An 18,113-nucleotide genomic window follows, 5' to 3' on the forward strand; every position below is an offset into this window, starting at 1 on the left:
TATTTTGTTTGTACAAATGTGTTCATTTAAAAACATCATCAGAAGTTTTGTTTATGTAATGCTAGACTTTTGGATTTTCTGTCTGTTGTTGTGAACTTGTTGCTTTTGACCTTCAATTTATAACTTTTTACTCCTAAAAATAGGAATTTTAATTATACTTACAGACAAAACCTGCAGGATGTTTCACTGAACTTCCTTATGCAACTTCTTTTTGCAGCCTGAGATTTCTTAATGCCTCTGCCAACAAACTGGAAATGCTTCCTCCAGCCACTCTTTCTGAAGAAACCCACAGCATCTTGCAGGAGTTGTATTTGACCAATAACAACCTCACGGATAAATGTGTGCCCTTGTTAACGGGCCATCCACACCTGAAAATCTTGCACATGGCTTACAATCGCCTCCAGAGCTTCCCTGCAAGGTAAGTTTCAGAGGTTTCACTGCCTCTGGCCCCCACCGGTGGGTGTGCATTGTGAAACATTTTCACAGCGAGAACTAAATTGCACAGGAATGTGGTGGCAGTATTTTGAATGTAGTGATACTGCAGTGGGTGGATTCACCTGCTATGCCCTCTTGCACGTTGCTGCTCTCTTGCATTGATTGCAGAGGCAAGTGCGTGCTACTTGTTGGTTGGTGTGTTTGGATTGTGCTTAAAACGCTTTTCAACTGGACCCATTCAGCATGACCACAGTCTGCTTTTGAACTCGAGCAAAGGAGGTCTTCTGTTTTCTCTGGCTTGGTCACTTCACTTACACCTGGTGGGCTTCTCCTTACAAGAGATTTGTGAGCACAGCAGTCTGGAAATGTCCTCTGGAAGTGGACTGAACTCTGCTAAGGGAAAAAACCCTCTCACTCCAGAAAGAGATTTTGCCTTGGCAGCAATTTCTGTACTTTCAATTCACTCTGTTTTAATCAGAAATCTTTCAAGTGTAAGAAGTGCTGTAAAGCTGATGGGGTACAACCTTGGAAAAGAGATGCCAATAAATAAAGGAAGAGCTCTCTCTGTCCTTGTGTGGTGTTCTGAGCAGCTGGGCTTCAACAGCAAGGGGGAGGGAGGAAGATGAATTAGGGGGAAGGGCTGAGTGGGATGCTAGAAGGTGGGGGGGGGGGGGGGGAGGAATTTGGGATGAAGTGAGAAACTAGGGTAGAAAGAAGGAGGAAGAAAGGAGAAAAAAAGAGTCAGTTGATGAGCAGGGGGATTGTAAGCAAAATAAGTAATTTGAAAGGTAGCATTAACAAAACACTGAAGAAGCAGCACACATTTTGTTCCACAGCTATGTTAGTGTCTGATGCGAGGAGAGGTGACAGGCACTCATGTGAACAAGGATCAAAGTCTGCAATTTTACTTTCTTAAAATAATGAAAACCGTTGCTCTTATCACCACTTCAAAATAAAATATGAGTGTCTATTAAAAGAAAAATTCTCAAACTGTTGTTTTTGTAGCAAAATGGCCAAGCTGGAAGAGTTGGAGGAAATTGATATTAGTGGGAACAAACTGAAAGCCATTCCCACAACCATCATGAACTGCAGACGTATGCATACTGTAATTGCTCACTCTAACTGCATTGAAGTCTTCCCAGAAGTCATGCAGCTTTCTGAAATAAAGGTAAGGAATTAATGTGCTTTGGAAGAAGCAGGTATAATGTGACTTTACCAATTCTATTCTACCCTCAGGTTTCTCATTGCTGAGAATGACCTCAGACCTGAGGTCTGACAGCTGCTTTCTCCTCTGAGGTCATATGCAAAATATGCGCCCCTGTGCTGCCTCAAGATTAGAATGGAAGAGCCTCAAAATCTGATTTTACACTCACCTTCACTAGATCCTGTCTTCTCTGCCAAATAAGCGTTAGTTGTCTTCCTGTGACAGTCTGTTATGATACAACTTAAACATTTGGCAAGTGCTACGCGTAATTAACTCTTGCTGCCTTGGCAATTGGTTGTTTGAGTAGGAATGGACTTTGTTTAAAGCGCGTGTTAAAAACTGCTGAAGCTGCAAAATAGAACAGGCCTTGGGGACAGAGAGAAATTTCAGGAGCACAGGACTGAGTATTTAGGCAAGCTACTTTAATTTTGCTAATTGCAGTCCTATTTTGCAGAACCGGGAGAATGCATAATCCATCTCTTGTATGTGTTTCCAGAAGTAATCCTGTGCTTTTCCTGACGCTTCTGTTTTGTGGGATGCATTCTTTGCTTGACTGTGCTGAAGAGCACTGCCGCTTACCTTTTGCGAACCGCGTTGCTGCTTCTCACCTGGCTATAGCGCAGGACACTCCGCGCTGTTTCTACTGGGCAGAGCTGGGAGATGGTAAACTCGCAGCGTACAAATCTTGTGATATAGCAGAAAAACTGTCATTCTCTGAGGCTGAGAACTGATTACCTATTCACGGGCTCAAAACAACTGAAGTGTCCTTCAGGCACTCGGTCAAGTCAAAAGGCTAAGTTCCCAGACTGCCCTGTGTGCCTCGGTGTCTGGGGTCAGGGAAAGCAGCAGGAGCAATAATTCTGTTGGACAGCAAGTACATGTAAAGATGAGCTTTGTGGTTTTAGCCAGGAAATCTCAAACAAACTTGTGGGTTTTTGAATACTCCTCCCTCTTTGGAACAATGGCCGGAGGAAGCGGAGGGCCATTTAGAATCAATCAGAATCAAAGCCTTTTTTCTAAGAGGAAGAATTGGGATGGGAGAGTGAGGCTCTGCACAGTAAACATTGCTTTAAAAATATAAGTTTGGTGTTAACCAAAAAAAAAAAAATGTTGGGATAATGTAAACACGTTGATAGGGAACAATCAGCTTTTTCCTTTTTTTCATGCATTTTGAGGAAAGCTGAAAGTTTTGTAAAAGCATTGGTATTTAAAATGCTACTCCACCAGAATGTTTAGCAGAAAAATGCTCTTGGAAGACCTGGCAATTTCTTCCTGCTGGTGCCCTACGGTTATTTAGTTCTTTTTGGCAGAAGAAAGAGGCATGGTTGTCACTAACTGTTTTGGGAGTTCAGGAATAGCATGTGTGACTTCATCTAAGAGGGCACAGCGCTCTAGGACTCCAGCTCTGTGGAAAGAAAGTGCCTGGTCAGTACTCAAGCCTGGTTTTGACTTCCATGATATGAGTTCGTGTAGTTGCCAGATGGCAAGGTGCCTTGTTGGGCATAGGGGTCTTTTGACCCTTTGGTGATTTCTCTAGGTCAGGGATAGCGTGTGTCAGTTTGGAGGTCAAGCTTGTGCTGTCTGCCTGTATCCATTACCTAGCTTAACCAGAGCTCCTTCTCAGGTATGTGAGAGCATTCAAAATGTGCCAAAGTAAGTTCAGAATGTGTTCCTTAACTATGGGTTTGGTCATTTGGTGAAATAAGCTTGCTTGTAGCAAAGCACAAAGTATAGTCTCATGTCACTTCTGTGATTATATCATATTTGATGGTCAATTTTAACTGAGGTGGCATTCAAAGACTCTACACCTCGTGGGAAACTCTGTTACCTGAGGTAATGGCTGTTTTGCTTTTTGTATTTAATTAGCCTGGGAGGCTGACATGTTTTTGGAGTCGATGATACTGCAACAGTTAGTAGCAGCAGTTACTATGCCGTCTGAAATAATTGGATAAGGAAAGGTAGTATAAACGATGATGTTTTTACGCTTGCACTAACTCAGGATTTCCAAACACAAGGTCATTTTAGTGATAAAGTTTTCTCCAAGCCTCTTTTACACACTACAGTCAAGGCTACAGAAGTTAACATGTTGTCCTGTGCGTTAAAGAGCATGGTGAACGTCTCTGGGATGTCTGTGCAATATGTCTTGGGGTTTTTGTAGGATTTTTATTGTATTTTCTGACAGTTATTCATACTGTCAGTTAGGTTTATCTGTGCACACCTTAACATCTTCTGTGAATGGCCGAGCAGCTGGGAGCACACACACCTGAGTCAATGGCCCAGCAGACTCTTCCTTACAGCTGTTGTTGTCTTCCATTTCCTTGCCTTAAAATAAAACAGGGCACTTTTTTATTATCCAGCATCCTGGTGTGTTTTCACAGTCAAACAGTTGTGTACACCTTACTCCTTGAGCAGAGCTCAGCAGCCCTCCTGGGACCTGACTTGACTTCGTGATCCAGTTTTTTTGACTGATGAGTTGCTTCTCTTTGTGGCCGTCTTGCTGGACGGCTGTGGTGAGGGCGATACAAAGGTTGCTTGTTGCAGTTTTTGGTTAAGCTTATCTTTCACAGGAGCGTTACCTTGAGATCCAGAATAAGTGAAGATCTAGTAGCAGTAGCATCTTAAAAGACAAAACTCTCAATCAAGCTGTAAATGCAGTGTAAGCAAATGCTGAATGTTAAACCCTGTCTTCCAGCTTGCTTGTCCAGTGCAAAATCCTGTGTGCAGCTGCAGGAGTTGTTCTGCTGGTGCTGCATGGGTGGGGCTAAAACATCTTGCATTAAAATAATGCATGAGGGAATTGGGATCAGTTAGGAAATACGCTTTCCTGCTAGCCTGAGGAGTATGATAAGGACTAAATTTAACATAGATATGCAGAAAGTCCCTCTTAGCCTGTTCTTCAAACAGTACAAATAAAATCTAAGAAATTTTAAGCCCATAAATAAACTGTCTTCACTAGTGCCAAGGGACCAAGGGATCTGCTGTAGACTGTTGCTGCCTTTGGCATATTGGGCATTTAATGAGAACAAATAAATTACTTTTTCTTTTTTTTTAACTTGTTATTCCAGCATGCTTTTCAATCAAATTTATAATGGCATTGAGGAGTTGAACACAGCAAGGCCTGTTGGCAGCTTCTTTAATCTGCGAAGTAATTACTGGTTCTGTGGAAGCAGTAAGGAGTTGCTCAGTGGAAGGAAGCTCAGTGGAACAACTGCTCTGTTAAGCTGTCTACTGTTTTATTTGCGTGACAGATTTAAACTCTGATTTCCTTATCAGGCTTAAATAATGTCAGCAGTTTGTTCTTAGATAATAAGGACTCCCTATTAGACAACCTCAGGATTCAAGATTTGGGTCAGAAATTCTTTATTTCCATCACATGTATTTAATAAAGTGTTAGGAGATATTTTTTTTCTTTTCCAGATTTTACTAGGTTATCTTATGCCACCTTCTAGCTCAGGACCCAATTTCTTTGAATATACCTACAAAAATGAAAATGTCTTGCTTGTATCGATGGAAATTACGTAATGGTCAAAATGTGCAGCTAGGAAAAGCCTCCTCTGCCCCTCTCAGCTTTGTTTTGTTTAAGTTTTTGGAGTCTTTCTGGTTTTGCAAGTTGAAAGTAGAAAATGGTCTTTCTGAAAGATGTGGATAGATCTTCTGTCTTCTATTAAATACCAGCCTGCTCTGTCCTCTCAAAAAAAAATATTTTTTTCCAATTTTTGGTGCATGCTACACTGGTGATCTTGTTATAGGGTTTGGAGAGTTGGTTTTGTTCTTAAATGCCACATTTTTCCCTGTGTATTGACTTTCATCTGGATACGCCGCTTTAAACATTATTTGTTTGGGGATTTTGTTGATTCTAGTGCACTTATTCTAGATAATTTGTGCTTAGCTGGGAGATAGCCAGCAAGTTTTTCTGCTGCTTTGTATCGTATTTTTTTCTGAAATATTTAAGCTTTAAATTTTTTCACTCCTTTTATTGACTTAATATTTAAATATGAATTCATCTAAGATGACACGAATTAAAATGTTTAAAACTGTTCTAGTATTTTTTTTCCTTTCCCTCTCTGCTCCTCCCCTCTGCATGCATTCATAACCCTGCTTATTTTAATATCCCTCCGTAAATACTGAGTTCCTGAAAGTGTGTTCATACTCGTGCTGGTTTAAACTGACTTCAAAGGAGGGATTGCTACGCCAGTGGCTTAGAAGTCCCAACTGTATTTATCTCCATTTCCTTTACCTATTAAAAGACCGGTTTAATCTGTAACGTTTTTTCATAAATACTTGAAAATATGCTGACCATTTTTGTCTCTGTGAAGAGCAGACAAAACTCCCTAGCTTTGTAACAAGATGATACCTGGCCAGGAATTGAAATGGAGGGAACATATTTCTAGGTGTCCCAGACATCTGGTAAGATGGCTACATGCCATATGAATTTCTTTTGCAAGAACAACTTAAGTGAATGGTCTTAGGTCTTGGTTGCAGCCTTTATTGTTTATGAAACGTGTATTACTACATTTAATCAAAAATTGTATGATCTTGATGACAGCTGAATTCTCTTCCTTTTGCAGTGCGTGGACCTAAGCTGCAATGAACTGAGTGAAGTCACATTGCCTGAAAACCTGCCTCCAAAACTACAAGAGCTGGACCTGACTGGAAATCCCAGATTAGCCTTGGATCACAAAACCCTAGAGCTGCTGAAGTAAGTTACCTTACGGAGCGGGGAGGGGGCAGAACGACTCCTGTCACTAGGATGTGACAAAACCACAATACACGGAAGTGTACTTTTGTTTTAAGGAGTATGGCTCCCTGCTGTTAGTGGATCAGAAAGTAACAGATTATGTGGGTAGGTCAGAGATTGATACTTGGTTAAAGAGGATGACTTGACTTCAGTGCAACTGCTTTCAGCTGTAACGTCTGAAGGAGTCTGCTAGTCTGGTATAACTGCTATTTATCTCCAGTTCCATCTCCATTTTACTTCTGACATTAGATTCAACGAAAATATTTATTTTATTCCACTGTTGAGATGCCACTAGTTGCTTACTGTATAGTTTTTTGCCCACATTCATCCGTTTGGGTCCGTCTTTGCCATTGTGCTGCTTTTTACCTCTTCACATGCTATTTCATGTTACCCTTCATACCTCTCTGCTTTTGTCCTAGAAATATATACATACTTTTTCATGTTTAAGCCTCTCCTGAAGACTTGCATCTCCCACTCTGCTTGCAGCAAAGCTAGTTCCCTTGCTTTGGGACCCTCTGTTTCATTCCTGCGTACCCATTTGTTTCCTGCCCTGGGACTGAAGTGTTGTCCATTAGCTGAAGTTCACGAAGTGCCTTGTGCCTCATTCTGCAGCGTGCGGGGAAACTGTTGCACTAAACCAGATCATCTGTGGACAGTGGTGCTGCCTTGAGCTTTCGCTATGTCCTGAAGGGGACTGCACCAGCTCCAAGTTTCCTTCCAAGTCTCTTTGATCCTTAAATATTTAATGATTCCAAAAAGAGTTGATTTGCTTTTTAAGGGCCGAGCAGTTGCTTCGTGTTGTTTGCTTTTAAATAGTTAAGATCGGACACTGGAGTAGTAACCCTCATCTGTTGTGCAAGCAAGGGAAACTTAGTGCGAGCTTCCTTTTAACTCAAGTCAGCAGATTTTATCAAATTTAAATGGAAATTTGAATAATGATGAGTTTTTGCAGATAAAAACAGAGTCCATGTTCTGCAATAGACAGCAAGAAAAGGGGCTTTTCTCTATTTTTAAAGAGCTGCTTTATTGTACGCAGGAAACCTTCATGAAGAAGCAGCATGTGATGTTGCTTTGCTTCGGGGAGGGGGCATAATTAGTAAATAAATAATTAAAACACCTATATATAACAAAAATAATTGAATTGTGTTGAAACTTGAAAGTGAAAGATCAGGTATACTTGTGCATAACCCAGCAGACAAGATGTGCAAATCAGTCTCTTGCCAGTTTGGGTATTTAGGCATCATGCCCTGTAGCAGTATTGTACTTGGCTGTTGTATTTAAGTCCTAAGTAGTAGAAGAGTAGTGCGGCCCAGTTACCTGCCATATTTTCACTGGCATATGCATTGCCTTTAATCCACAGAAAACTTTTTTCCTCTTGGGTATGCATTTTGTGATTTGGGTTTTTTTTAATAAATTATTCTGAAGACCTGAGGTCTGTTCTCTTCCCTAACATTTATTAGCCACAGTCAAGTGTTTCAGGCCTCCTGAGGGGCTTCTTGGTGTCTGTACCAATATACGACATTGACTTCTGTGGTATGCTGCTATAATTGACTGTGAGGGAGGAGGTGCTCTTTTCACTTGTTTTTTGTGGCAGGCGCAAAAATACTTGTGTACTTGGTACTTTTTATATCTTCCTTCTGCGTATGAAAGGCAGCTCTCCATCTGTGTCCTGGCAGGATTGAAGCAGGTAGTAGGTTAACATGTATTCCTGGTGCTGGTAAGAAGAGTCGTCCTGTCATGCATGCTTGCTTTTTCAGTATGTATGGCGATCTTAAAGGAGGCTTGCATGCTTAGGAGGATGTTGCCAAGTGATTTATTGGATGTAAGAATTTTAAGTAGCAATTAAAATGAAAAAGAAAAAGATGCTGCCACTCTGATTTTTAGGAAAGAGCATCTAGTTCAATTCCAACAGTCGTTTTAAATTAGGGGGAAAATAAAATAAGCTGTCCACAAACCTTAGCCTATATGCCCTGCATAGGATATGCTCTTGGATATCATTTCTTTCTGGACACATGGTCTGTTTGTAGTGGTGCCACTGAGGAAGCTGAAAGCAATGCTTTGAGGTAGCTGTAGCTTTTTTCACCGCTGCTGGGAAGCCTTGAGACAACTCTGGGTCCTTGACCTGCCCAGAAACCAGGGGTCGGTCAACCCAGTTAAAGAAACAAACAGAAAAAACCTTTTTGATCCAAGTTCCTCTGCCCTGGAGGGTAAGTGCCTTGTATGAGAAGTCTCAAGAGGGTGTGTTTGCTCATGTGTGTAGTGTTTTGCAGGTGCAGATGGAATTAAAATCTCTGCTACTTTAGAAGAGATCCAGGTTTCCAGTTTGATTTGGGGTCAGATAATTTTTCAAATGCTCATGGCAAGATGTTTGCCTCCTGTTTGTCACACAGAGGGCTGCAAAACCAAGGGCTTAAAACACCAGTGGTTCTAACATGATTTATGTAAGTTGTTTGCTTTTAATCTGCCCTCACTGATGTACATCCTGACTATTAGCATAGAAAGAAATGGGACTGGATGTGACAGTACTTCAGGTTATTTGAGGAAGACTCTGCAATGCTGAAAAGACTTTTCTGTCCATCCAGGTCAGGCGGGGGTTTGAATAGAGAAAAATGAACGCTCAGAGTGAACAGTTAGACCTTTCTGCTTGTGTCTTTTTATGATTCATTTGGTTCATGAAAGGTTCAGGTGCCTTTGAAGTGTCTGCAGCATGTGGGGAGCTCGCTTTACCCATCTTTGGAAGCGAGCGGGTGGCGGGGGGGGGTCATCTCTCCCCAGCAAAGCAGGGCTGTGAAGAGAGGGGTGCAAACAGAGAGGGCTGGGCCCTTTTTTTTAAGCCTACTATGCTGCATGAGTTATTTGAAATTCAGGCTAAAGTCTATGTTGGTAGTAAATTGGAGGGTAGAGGATCAAGGGCCCTGGTAAAAAATTGGACTGCATAACTGGGGAAGGCAGAAGGGCTGTGCCCGCTGTTGGGACCGCAAGGTTGGCTCTCGCAGGTTGGTGCAGGACCAGGATGGAGAGAATTTCTGGTTTGTGAGCATTTTCATGGAAAGCTGTTACTACACGTTTCTAAAATATTTTTTTTCTTTTTTCTCCCCCCCCCCCCCCCCCCCGCCCCCTTTGGGGATGGTGTGGGTCATACAGGAGCTTTCATTTGAATATAGTGAAAAGAACCCAGAGACTTGCTGTTCAAATGGGTGGGAGACCTGTATAAGTTTTAAAAAAATAATTTCTCTGTACTGGCTTTCATCAAGCTAGCGACAAATTTGCCTTATATTCCTACTGAGCCAGGTTTGAAACAAACAGCTCAGGGGTGAGGGCAGGGAAGAAGAACCAGCTAAGCAAAACAGTGCAGCTGACACCCTTGGAGGCTGAGTTATTTAGTGCTTTTTTGTTCTTTGTGTGCAGACACATAAAAGAAACCACTTTGGATGTCCTGCTTCATTTTCTTCTATTAAAAATATTGCTAGTACTAGAAGGGGACAAAAAAAGGTGTTATCTTCACATTTTAAGCTGGATCGTGTCAGCACTTCAATCCATTGCATCTTTCCCCTTCCCTTTCTCCTTGCAGCAATATCCGTTGCTTCAAGATCGACCAGCCCTCGGGCGGTGATGCTTCAGGAGCGCCAGCGGTGTGGAGTCACGGCTACACAGAAGCTTCGGGCGTTAAGAACAAGTACGACCTGGCATCGTTTTTATTATATGAGCATCCTAGCAGCAGAGCACCTCTTTGCTGATACAAAGAAATCCTTTTTTCAGTGAAAGTTTTGGGGACATTTTGGGCCTCACAAAGGCTGAGACCATGCCATGACTCCGTATTGGTACACGGGGCCCCTGCCTGGCTCTCCACTTTGGTCTTTGTTAGGGAAGTTGCTAAGATACAAGTGTAACCGACACATTTTGTCTATGGGAGACTCCAGTACTTGCAAAAGATCTGAGTGTTTAAAAGCATTTTCCTCTTTGCAAAGCTTCTTTATCTTCAACCAAAGGATGTTTATCAAGCAAATCAGAGATACTAAAGGAAGAGGCAGAATGGCCAAAATGCTGAATATTCATAGTGTGTGGAGCTCCTGTGACTAAGGCAGCACTTGACAAATAATGTACCAAGAGTCTGCTAGTCTCTGTGTTGCTGGCAGTGTTATGAATCTTTCTTTGTTCCTTAAATACCTTTTCAGAAATCTTCTGCTACCTAGGTTTCCGTAGCAAGTGCCAGTAAGCCTTTACTTACTGCTAACTGATTTAACACACCACTTGGTCATCAGCATGTTAAATCACAAGGATGGCTTTTGGAGGAGCAAGTGCAGCTTAAACTGATGTTTCAGGGTTCCGTTCCCCCCTGTTTCTACAAATACGAGACCTGTTCACATGCTGAAAAGGAGGAAGAACCCTTAGGGCTTGGCTTGAACTTCAGTATAGTTCTCTCCACATCTTAGCGCTGTTGATGGACCTGCCTTCTCCATCAGCGCAGAAAGCAGTCCTGAAAACCTTGTGAACAGAGGTGGTTAAAACTAGCTCTAAGACCAGGCTGTATCTCTCTGGTCAGAATGACAAGATGAGAAACTAGTAGCGGGTAACAACCTTGATGTTCTCCTGCTTTGTGTTTTCCCTAGGCTGTGTGTGGCAGCACTTTCAGCCAATAACTTCTGCGACAACCGGGAGGCACTTTATGGTGTTTTTGATGGTGACCGCAATGTGGAAGTGCCGTATCTGCTGCAGTGCACAATGAGCGACATCTTAGCAGAAGAGCTGCAGAAAACAAAGAATGAGGAGGAATACATGATCAACACTTTCATCGTTATGCAGAGGTGAGTCTTGGATCTGAAGCCCTTTTTATCTTGTGTGCGCTAAATGGGCAGTTTGTTCACTTTCAGTTCAGACATCTGCTCTCCTCTTGCTTCAAAAAAATGCAAGAGGGGAAAAAAGCTTTAGAGTAGCCTTGGCTATGGTGTTTTCTTTTATTGCTTGTTTTGTGAATATTGCCCTCTGATCCTTTCAGGTGTGGGGAGAAAACCCCAACACCTCCCCACCCGAGCAAAATCAAACAAAAAACCCACAACAAGCCACCCACCTGCAAAGTTACTAAATGGTCATGACTCAGCGATGGGTCAAGGTTTACTCTTCTGGTATCTTCAAGTCTTGCGATTCACAGTTGGCCAGAACTGAGTCAGTGGTATGAATCTCTTGATCACTTTTTAAATGTCCTTACTACTGCTGGCTGCAAAGTCTGGGCTGATCCTTTCTATTTCTCCATACCAATTCAGGTTATTTAAGGCTACACAAATATTTAAAACATGTAGTCTGACTCCTTAGAAATGTTTCTCTCGTGTCATCCCTTTGGCCTTAGAATATGATTTGAGCAGAACCCATCCAAAGAGATTGTGATAGGATAGCTGTGAGTGTGATAGTAGTTCTGTGCAGTGGTTTGGAAACCTGCATGCATGCCGTTCTTGACGGAAGAAATTGTGCCTGGGGAAACATTGAGGGAAGGAGGAGTATGAAGGGAATTGAACAAAGGAGAACAAAAGAGGTCAGGGAAACAAAGGAGAAAGCAAATAAGCAGCTTAGAAACTGAGGAAATGGATCAAGTTAGAAGTAGCATAGGTTATCACTGAATTGCTGCACCTTTGGAAAGGAAAAATACTGAAGATCTGGTATCAGGAAAGATACAGAGGCAGCTGGGCGATACTGAACCTGACAGACACAAGAGAGAAAATGCTTCCTTGCCATAATTGCATGTAATAGTGCCTCAGACCCAGCAGCTGAGAAGGTGGTTGCCATATACTTAAAATATTCAAGAATAATAACAAATTTGAGTATTGAAAGTACTTATTAAGTGGTTTTGTTTGCTACTAATGCAATTTCACAGGAATGTGGCATTCCTACAAAAAGCTGCTTGCTTTTTTTTTTTCTTTTCTTCTGTTTTTTTTTTTTTGGCCTCAAGTCAAAATAAGCAAACCACTTCTTTGGAGAACCAGAAATAGTATTCATTCCAGTTGCATTTAACAATTCATTGAAGGTTGTTACAGATGATATACAACACTCCTGAAGTGTATTTTTTAAAAATAAAATAAAAGCACATTGGAGATTGGTTACAAATTTAGTTGTGCATTCTCTCCCCAGGATTTTGAACCAAAAGATCTTGACAGCTATACCTAGCCTTAATATAAATCTAGTAATCTCTATAATTAGCTTTCTAATTACTGTAATTCCTAATTACTATAGGAGAAGGCCCTGATAAACAAGCTACTGGGAAGAATAATTGGGTTTTCATAGTTTAGTATTGAAATGAATTTACATTCTAATGACAGGATTCTGAAAACTTCAGTTTTATCCATAGTTTTGGGGTTTTTTTACTAATTCCTGCTATTTCTATTTCTAAGAACTTCTTTAACAGGTTAGTAACTGACAGGATAAATGAAAAGTGTGCCTTCTTACAGTGGAATTAAGAGCCACTGTGAATTTCTTTTGGTCATTATTTGATACTTCAAGAATGTTATTCAAGACATCACAAAACAGTGAACTCTGTTTTCTGTTTTTGCTCAAAAATAAGAGTTTTTACAGTTATATTTTTTATAATAAAATCTGTAGCTTCAGAAGCCGAAGAAGCAGCTGGATAATATGAACCCGCTTTTTAAGCTCTACCTGTACTCAATGCTTCTCAAACCCTCTCTATTTCCTTCAGTCTGACCTTCAAAACAAACATCTTTAAGATGCAGAGGGAGAGAGACAACTGTGCAACTGTTAAAATTCCAATGATATTTTTTTTTCTGTTCTAAAACTAAGCAGATTTGTGTATCTGCATATGTGTAAATAACACAGTGCCTGAGAGTTGCACGTGATTTCCCTGCAGTGCTGCCGTAGTGTCACAGTCTTCAGTGGAGACTTTTGTTTCTGTCTCAGTGATCCAGTAGAGTCAATGACCTGAGTGCTTGTGCTCGCAAACAGCGGCTGTTTCTCCTTAGTACCCCACAGCACTTGTTTTCCAATTAAAGAACAATCATTGTGTTGTTTAAATTCCAGGAAACTTGGAACAGCTGGACAAAAACTTGGAGGCTCTGCTGTCCTTTGCCATATAAAACATGATCCCATGGACCCTGGTGGATGCTTCACACTAACCTCAGCAAACGTGGGGAAGTGCCAAACTGTCCTCTGCCGGAATGGGAAACCTCTGCCTTTGTCCAGGTGTTACGTGATGAGTTGTGAAGAAGAGCTGAAGAGGATTAAGCAGCATAAGGCCATTATCACAGAGGTTAGAGAACAGTTAGGGACTGTTGCAACTTGCAGCTTCCTTGGAGAGTATTTGCACAGCAATGCATGAACTTACATGTTGATATTAGTAACCTCTAAGAGGTAATGGTATGGGTTCCAGAGTTGCACTTTTCCTTTTTAAGGTGGTTCATACCGCGTGATCAAGTTATCATGCAACTGAGTTGCTTTTCCATCCCATTGCTATGCTGGATTTTGGTTAATGTCAGAGGGTGAGCAACTGTGAGCATGTTACATTGGAAGAGGAAAGTGGACACTCTCATCCTAATGGGGAGAGGAATTGCTGTGTTGGAGCTGTCATGAAGAGCCTCTCTAATTGAAAAGGATGAGAGGGCAGAGCACTTGAAGCAATGTCGTCCTTCCCTTAGGAGACTCCTTGCTCCTGGCAGGCTGACTTTGCTGTCTGAGCTCCTGCATTCCCAGAGCTGCCCCTTTGACAGGCAGCTCTTGAAGAGAGCACTTGCCCAAAAGGAAAACCCATCCTGTGCTCAGTTGAACCATGAGAGAGGAGAAGACTGTTTGTTCCCTTCTTACAAGCTTGAAGCCACGGCTGTCAGTTTTGTTTTGCCTTGTGTGACACATGCATAGGAATAGATAAATATTGAATCCTCCTAATGGTGGAGGAAAGGGCAGGAGACTCACTGCTCTATGCCCGTGAGCAGGGTGCGTGTGTCTGTGTAGGGGGGTGGGTGTGTGTGGAATAAGTCATGTGCCTATTGATCTTGCCAGGGAAAGGTGACAACTGGGATCTCAAACGTGACAAATTGCAACGGAGTCACTCCAACGTAGTGTGCATCACCAAGGCATGCTCCTTGTGTTGTTCCACAGAGGAAAGGGAAATTTCTGCACTGAATCTTAAGATGACTCACTGATTTCATGCACGCTGATGGCTTATCACTGCTGTCAGCCTTCTAATGGGGAAGTTAATAAGCCGACAAGGGTGTTTTTTTTTCTTCTGAGTGGTTTTAAAGGGGAAGGTTTTTTTAGTCTTAGTTCACTTCTCTGTGGTTATCTGCTTTAAAATAACCCCTGCAGTCATCAGCTGGACCAAATGAGTGTAAATCCTCACCTTTGTTTTCTTCTGGAACATGCAGTTAGCAGGGTGCGGCTATCCCCAGCAGGCTGACAGATAGCCAGGCTTGCTGTTTCAGACACTTGCTCTGCTTATTCTGGCAGCTTGGCTTCTAACCAGGACAGGATCCTGGGATTAGGACATGCATGTGATGTACTTCTGAAATACGTCCCATTATTACTGATGTTTTCCCTTCGGATATTACTCCTCCACCCCTTGGAAACGTCATATCTAAGTGGAAATGTAGTAAGTAATTGGGACATGTAAAACATTTTGCTACAACTCGGCTGACTGAGAAATGCAGACTTGCTGTGTGCTGCGTTTGACTTGCATGCTTCATTTAAAGTCTTTTTTTAAAAAAAAATAAATTTGAACTTTTGTTTCCTAAGTGATGAGCCAAGATGAAACCTACAATTGTTACAGCTGCAAGAGAAGAGTCAAACTGAGCGATCTGCCCCTCTATCAAACGAAGCTGTGTGGCTTTGCCTTGTATAAAGGCAGATATCGTGGGTGGAGGAGGGATAAGTCTGACTCACTGGTAAAACATTAGTCCAGTTGGCTCTCACAGCTGCACGAGCAGAATAGACAGCTCTTTGTTGCAGACTCTGCTTTGTTGGTCTGTGCATAGGTAACGCTGATGACAAATTGGTAGGGTGTAGGAGGCGTAGCGCAGGATTGCAAACCAGCCATTGCTGGGCTGTAATCTCAGCTCTGTGACCTCTTAGCAAGTCCCTTTGCTTTTCCATCTTCTCGTCTGTAAATGGTAGTGTTAGTGTTAGGGGTACTGCAGAACCAGCCATCAGTAAAGTATCAGTAAAATGCAAGGAGATGTAGGTGCTGTGTATCCTTGTCTGCTTTGTTCCCAGTTTCCTGTCCTTTCTAATTTCAGGATGGCAAAGTGAATGGTGTGACGGATTCAACAAGAATCTTGGGGTACACCTTCCTTCACCCAAGCGTTGTGCCGCGTCCTCACGTCCAGTCCATCACCTTAACTCCGCAAGATGAGTTTTTCATTCTGGGGAGCAAGGGGCTGTGGGACAGCCTCTCGATGGATGAAGCAGTGGAGGCAGTCAGAAATGTGCCTGATGCACTGGCAGCTGCAAAGAAGCTTTGCACTTTGGCCCAGAGCTACGGCTGCAACGACAGTATCAGTGCAGTTGTGGTTCAGCTCAACGTGACAGAGGACAGCTTCTGCTGCTGTGAACTTAACGGGGTCCCACCCCCCAGCCCAGGCATTTTCCCCCAGTCTGTCAATGTGGTCATCAAGGACAGGCCGACGGATGCACTTGGGATGCCGTCTTCGAGCAGTGGCATGGCTTCGGAGATCAGCAGCGAGATCTCCACCTCTGAAATGAGCAGTGAGGTGGGATCCACGGCCTCTGATGAGCCTCCCCAGGTAGCCATGAACGAGAACAGCCCGGCCTACCCAGGGGAGCAGCGCTGCATGTTGCACCCTGTCTGCCTGTCCAATTCTTTCCAGCGGCAGCTTTCCAGCGCCACTTTCTCCAGCGCCTTCTCTGACAATGGCCTTGACAGCGATGATGAGGAGCCAATTGAGGGGGTGTTCACCAATGGCAGCCGTGTGGAAGTGGAGGTGGACATCCACTGCAGTCGAGTGAAGGAGAAGCAGCTTCTCCAAGTGCCGGTGGAAGCCAGCGACGAAGGTATCGTCATCAGTGCCAATGAAGATGAGCCCGGCCTTCCCAGGAAAGCTGAATATTCTGCCACAGGCACAATAGGGCGCCGGCGGGGCAACGGTTCTGTGGCACCGCAAGAGAGGAGCCATAACTTGATTGAAGTTGCAACAGACGCGCCGCTCAGAAAAACAGGGGGCTACTTTGCTGCTCCAGCACAGCCTGATCCCGACGACCAGTTCATCATCCCACCAGAGCTTGAAGAAGAAGTCAAGGAGATTATGAAGCAGCACCAGGAGCAGCAGCAGCAGCAGCAACAGCAGCAGCGGCAGTACCCGATGGACCACCTGGCAGCAGACTATTACGATACACCACTATGACCCACTCTTTACTGCTCAGAAATGAACTAACGAACAAGGAGACTTGAGTGCGGGACCCTGTGGGCTCGCATTACAGCAGGGGTTTTCCTTATCCTCTTCCTTTATATACTTCCTTTTCCTTATCCTGCCACTACAGATAACTGCAGCTTTTCAGTTTGTTAGGTTTAATATTCATTGACTTTCTTCTAGAGATGCTTGACCAATAAAGTTTAAAATAGTTAACCTTCCCTTAACATACCAAGTGTAAAAACAGAAAAACAAAAAAATAATAAAAAAATAATAAAAAGGTTTAATATATTGCTGAGAAACAGATGATGATGTAATATTTTTTAAAATGGCTTGTTTGTTTTGTTTGAAAAGCAGGGCAGTAGCCAGTGCTAAATGATTTAAGTAATATTGTAATACTGTATTTCTTTGAGAGAAAAGGCTTTTTTTGGTCTTGAAAATGATAGACATTTGTAGAATATGGAGACTAACTCCTAGGAGTTGCTTTACTCTTTCAGGTGACTTAAGTCACTGAGATTCACTAATTTTCTCTGAGAGAACAGTTGATTGGGAAATTCCTGTAAATAGCTCAGTGTTGTATAGTGATGCTTACATGTTTTGTAGCCTTGGCATTAAGGACACAACCTGAAAAATTGATCTTTTTTTCTTCAGTGACTCTTTGGGCCATGGTCATTAAGCGTAACGGACTGAGTGGCTGTGTACGAGTTAGCTAGAACTGAGGTGGTGTAGACCATTTAAAGAAACCCACTTTTTCCTCTGGTCTCTTTTCTTTCCTTACTTTTACAGACACGTTTTGTTTGTGTTCCTTACTGCTGCCACAACCAGCATGATTGTATAGAGCTCATTTGCTGTAGAACATTTACATACCAAGAGTTATATTAAAGCCGAATGCACAAATGAACATGTCATAACTTTTGTTATAATAAATATGAAATTTACACCTGATGTCTGCTTTTATGTCTGAATAGCTGAGCAGCAGCTTTCAAACAGTAGCTCGCTGTGGTTCGTCAGCGTGCTGCTCAGTTTAAACCAAGAAGTGTTGACGCTTTTTCAGCTTGATCACATCCTTACACTAACTGCAGCTCACATTTATTTCTAGAATGTAAAGCCCGTGCAAAATGGCCTTTAAAAGATATGAACCAACTCTCTGAGGATTCGACCTGTTTCTTTTTTTCTTTCTCAGTACTAATTCAGCACTATTGATTTGCCCTTTGCCACAGTATTGACAGTGCCAGAAGACTGAAGAGGAGCGGTGCTCTGGCTCTGTCCCCTGGGACTGAGTAACTGAAGGTAGAAATGATGAAGGGATAATGCAGGCTAAGAAAAGGGAGAGAGAAAGCATTGGGCACAGAGCGAAGAGGGAAAATATAAGCAGAAG

General features: G+C 42.5%; 1 protein-coding gene across 1 annotated transcript in view; it reads left to right on the top strand.

Moving 5' to 3' along the window:
• Positions 1-17,680, top strand: part of PHLPP1 (PH domain and leucine rich repeat protein phosphatase 1) — a 158,617-nt gene extending 140,937 nt beyond the window's left edge. Inside the window, exons 11-17 of the mRNA XM_080377796.1 lie at positions 218-418; positions 1,441-1,603; positions 6,208-6,338; positions 9,949-10,053; positions 10,988-11,182; positions 13,398-13,626; positions 15,605-17,680. Of these exons, the coding sequence (XP_080233922.1) occupies positions 218-418; positions 1,441-1,603; positions 6,208-6,338; positions 9,949-10,053; positions 10,988-11,182; positions 13,398-13,626; positions 15,605-16,729 (2,149 nt within the window). The 3' untranslated portion in view covers positions 16,730-17,680. The remainder of the gene's footprint in view (positions 1-217; positions 419-1,440; positions 1,604-6,207; positions 6,339-9,948; positions 10,054-10,987; positions 11,183-13,397; positions 13,627-15,604) is intronic.
• The last annotated feature ends 433 nt before the right edge of the window (positions 17,681-18,113 follow it).

Source organism: Falco punctatus, assembly GCF_963210335.1.
Source record: "Falco punctatus genome assembly, chromosome: 3".
Lineage (NCBI taxonomy): Eukaryota > Metazoa > Chordata > Aves > Falconiformes > Falconidae > Falco > Falco punctatus.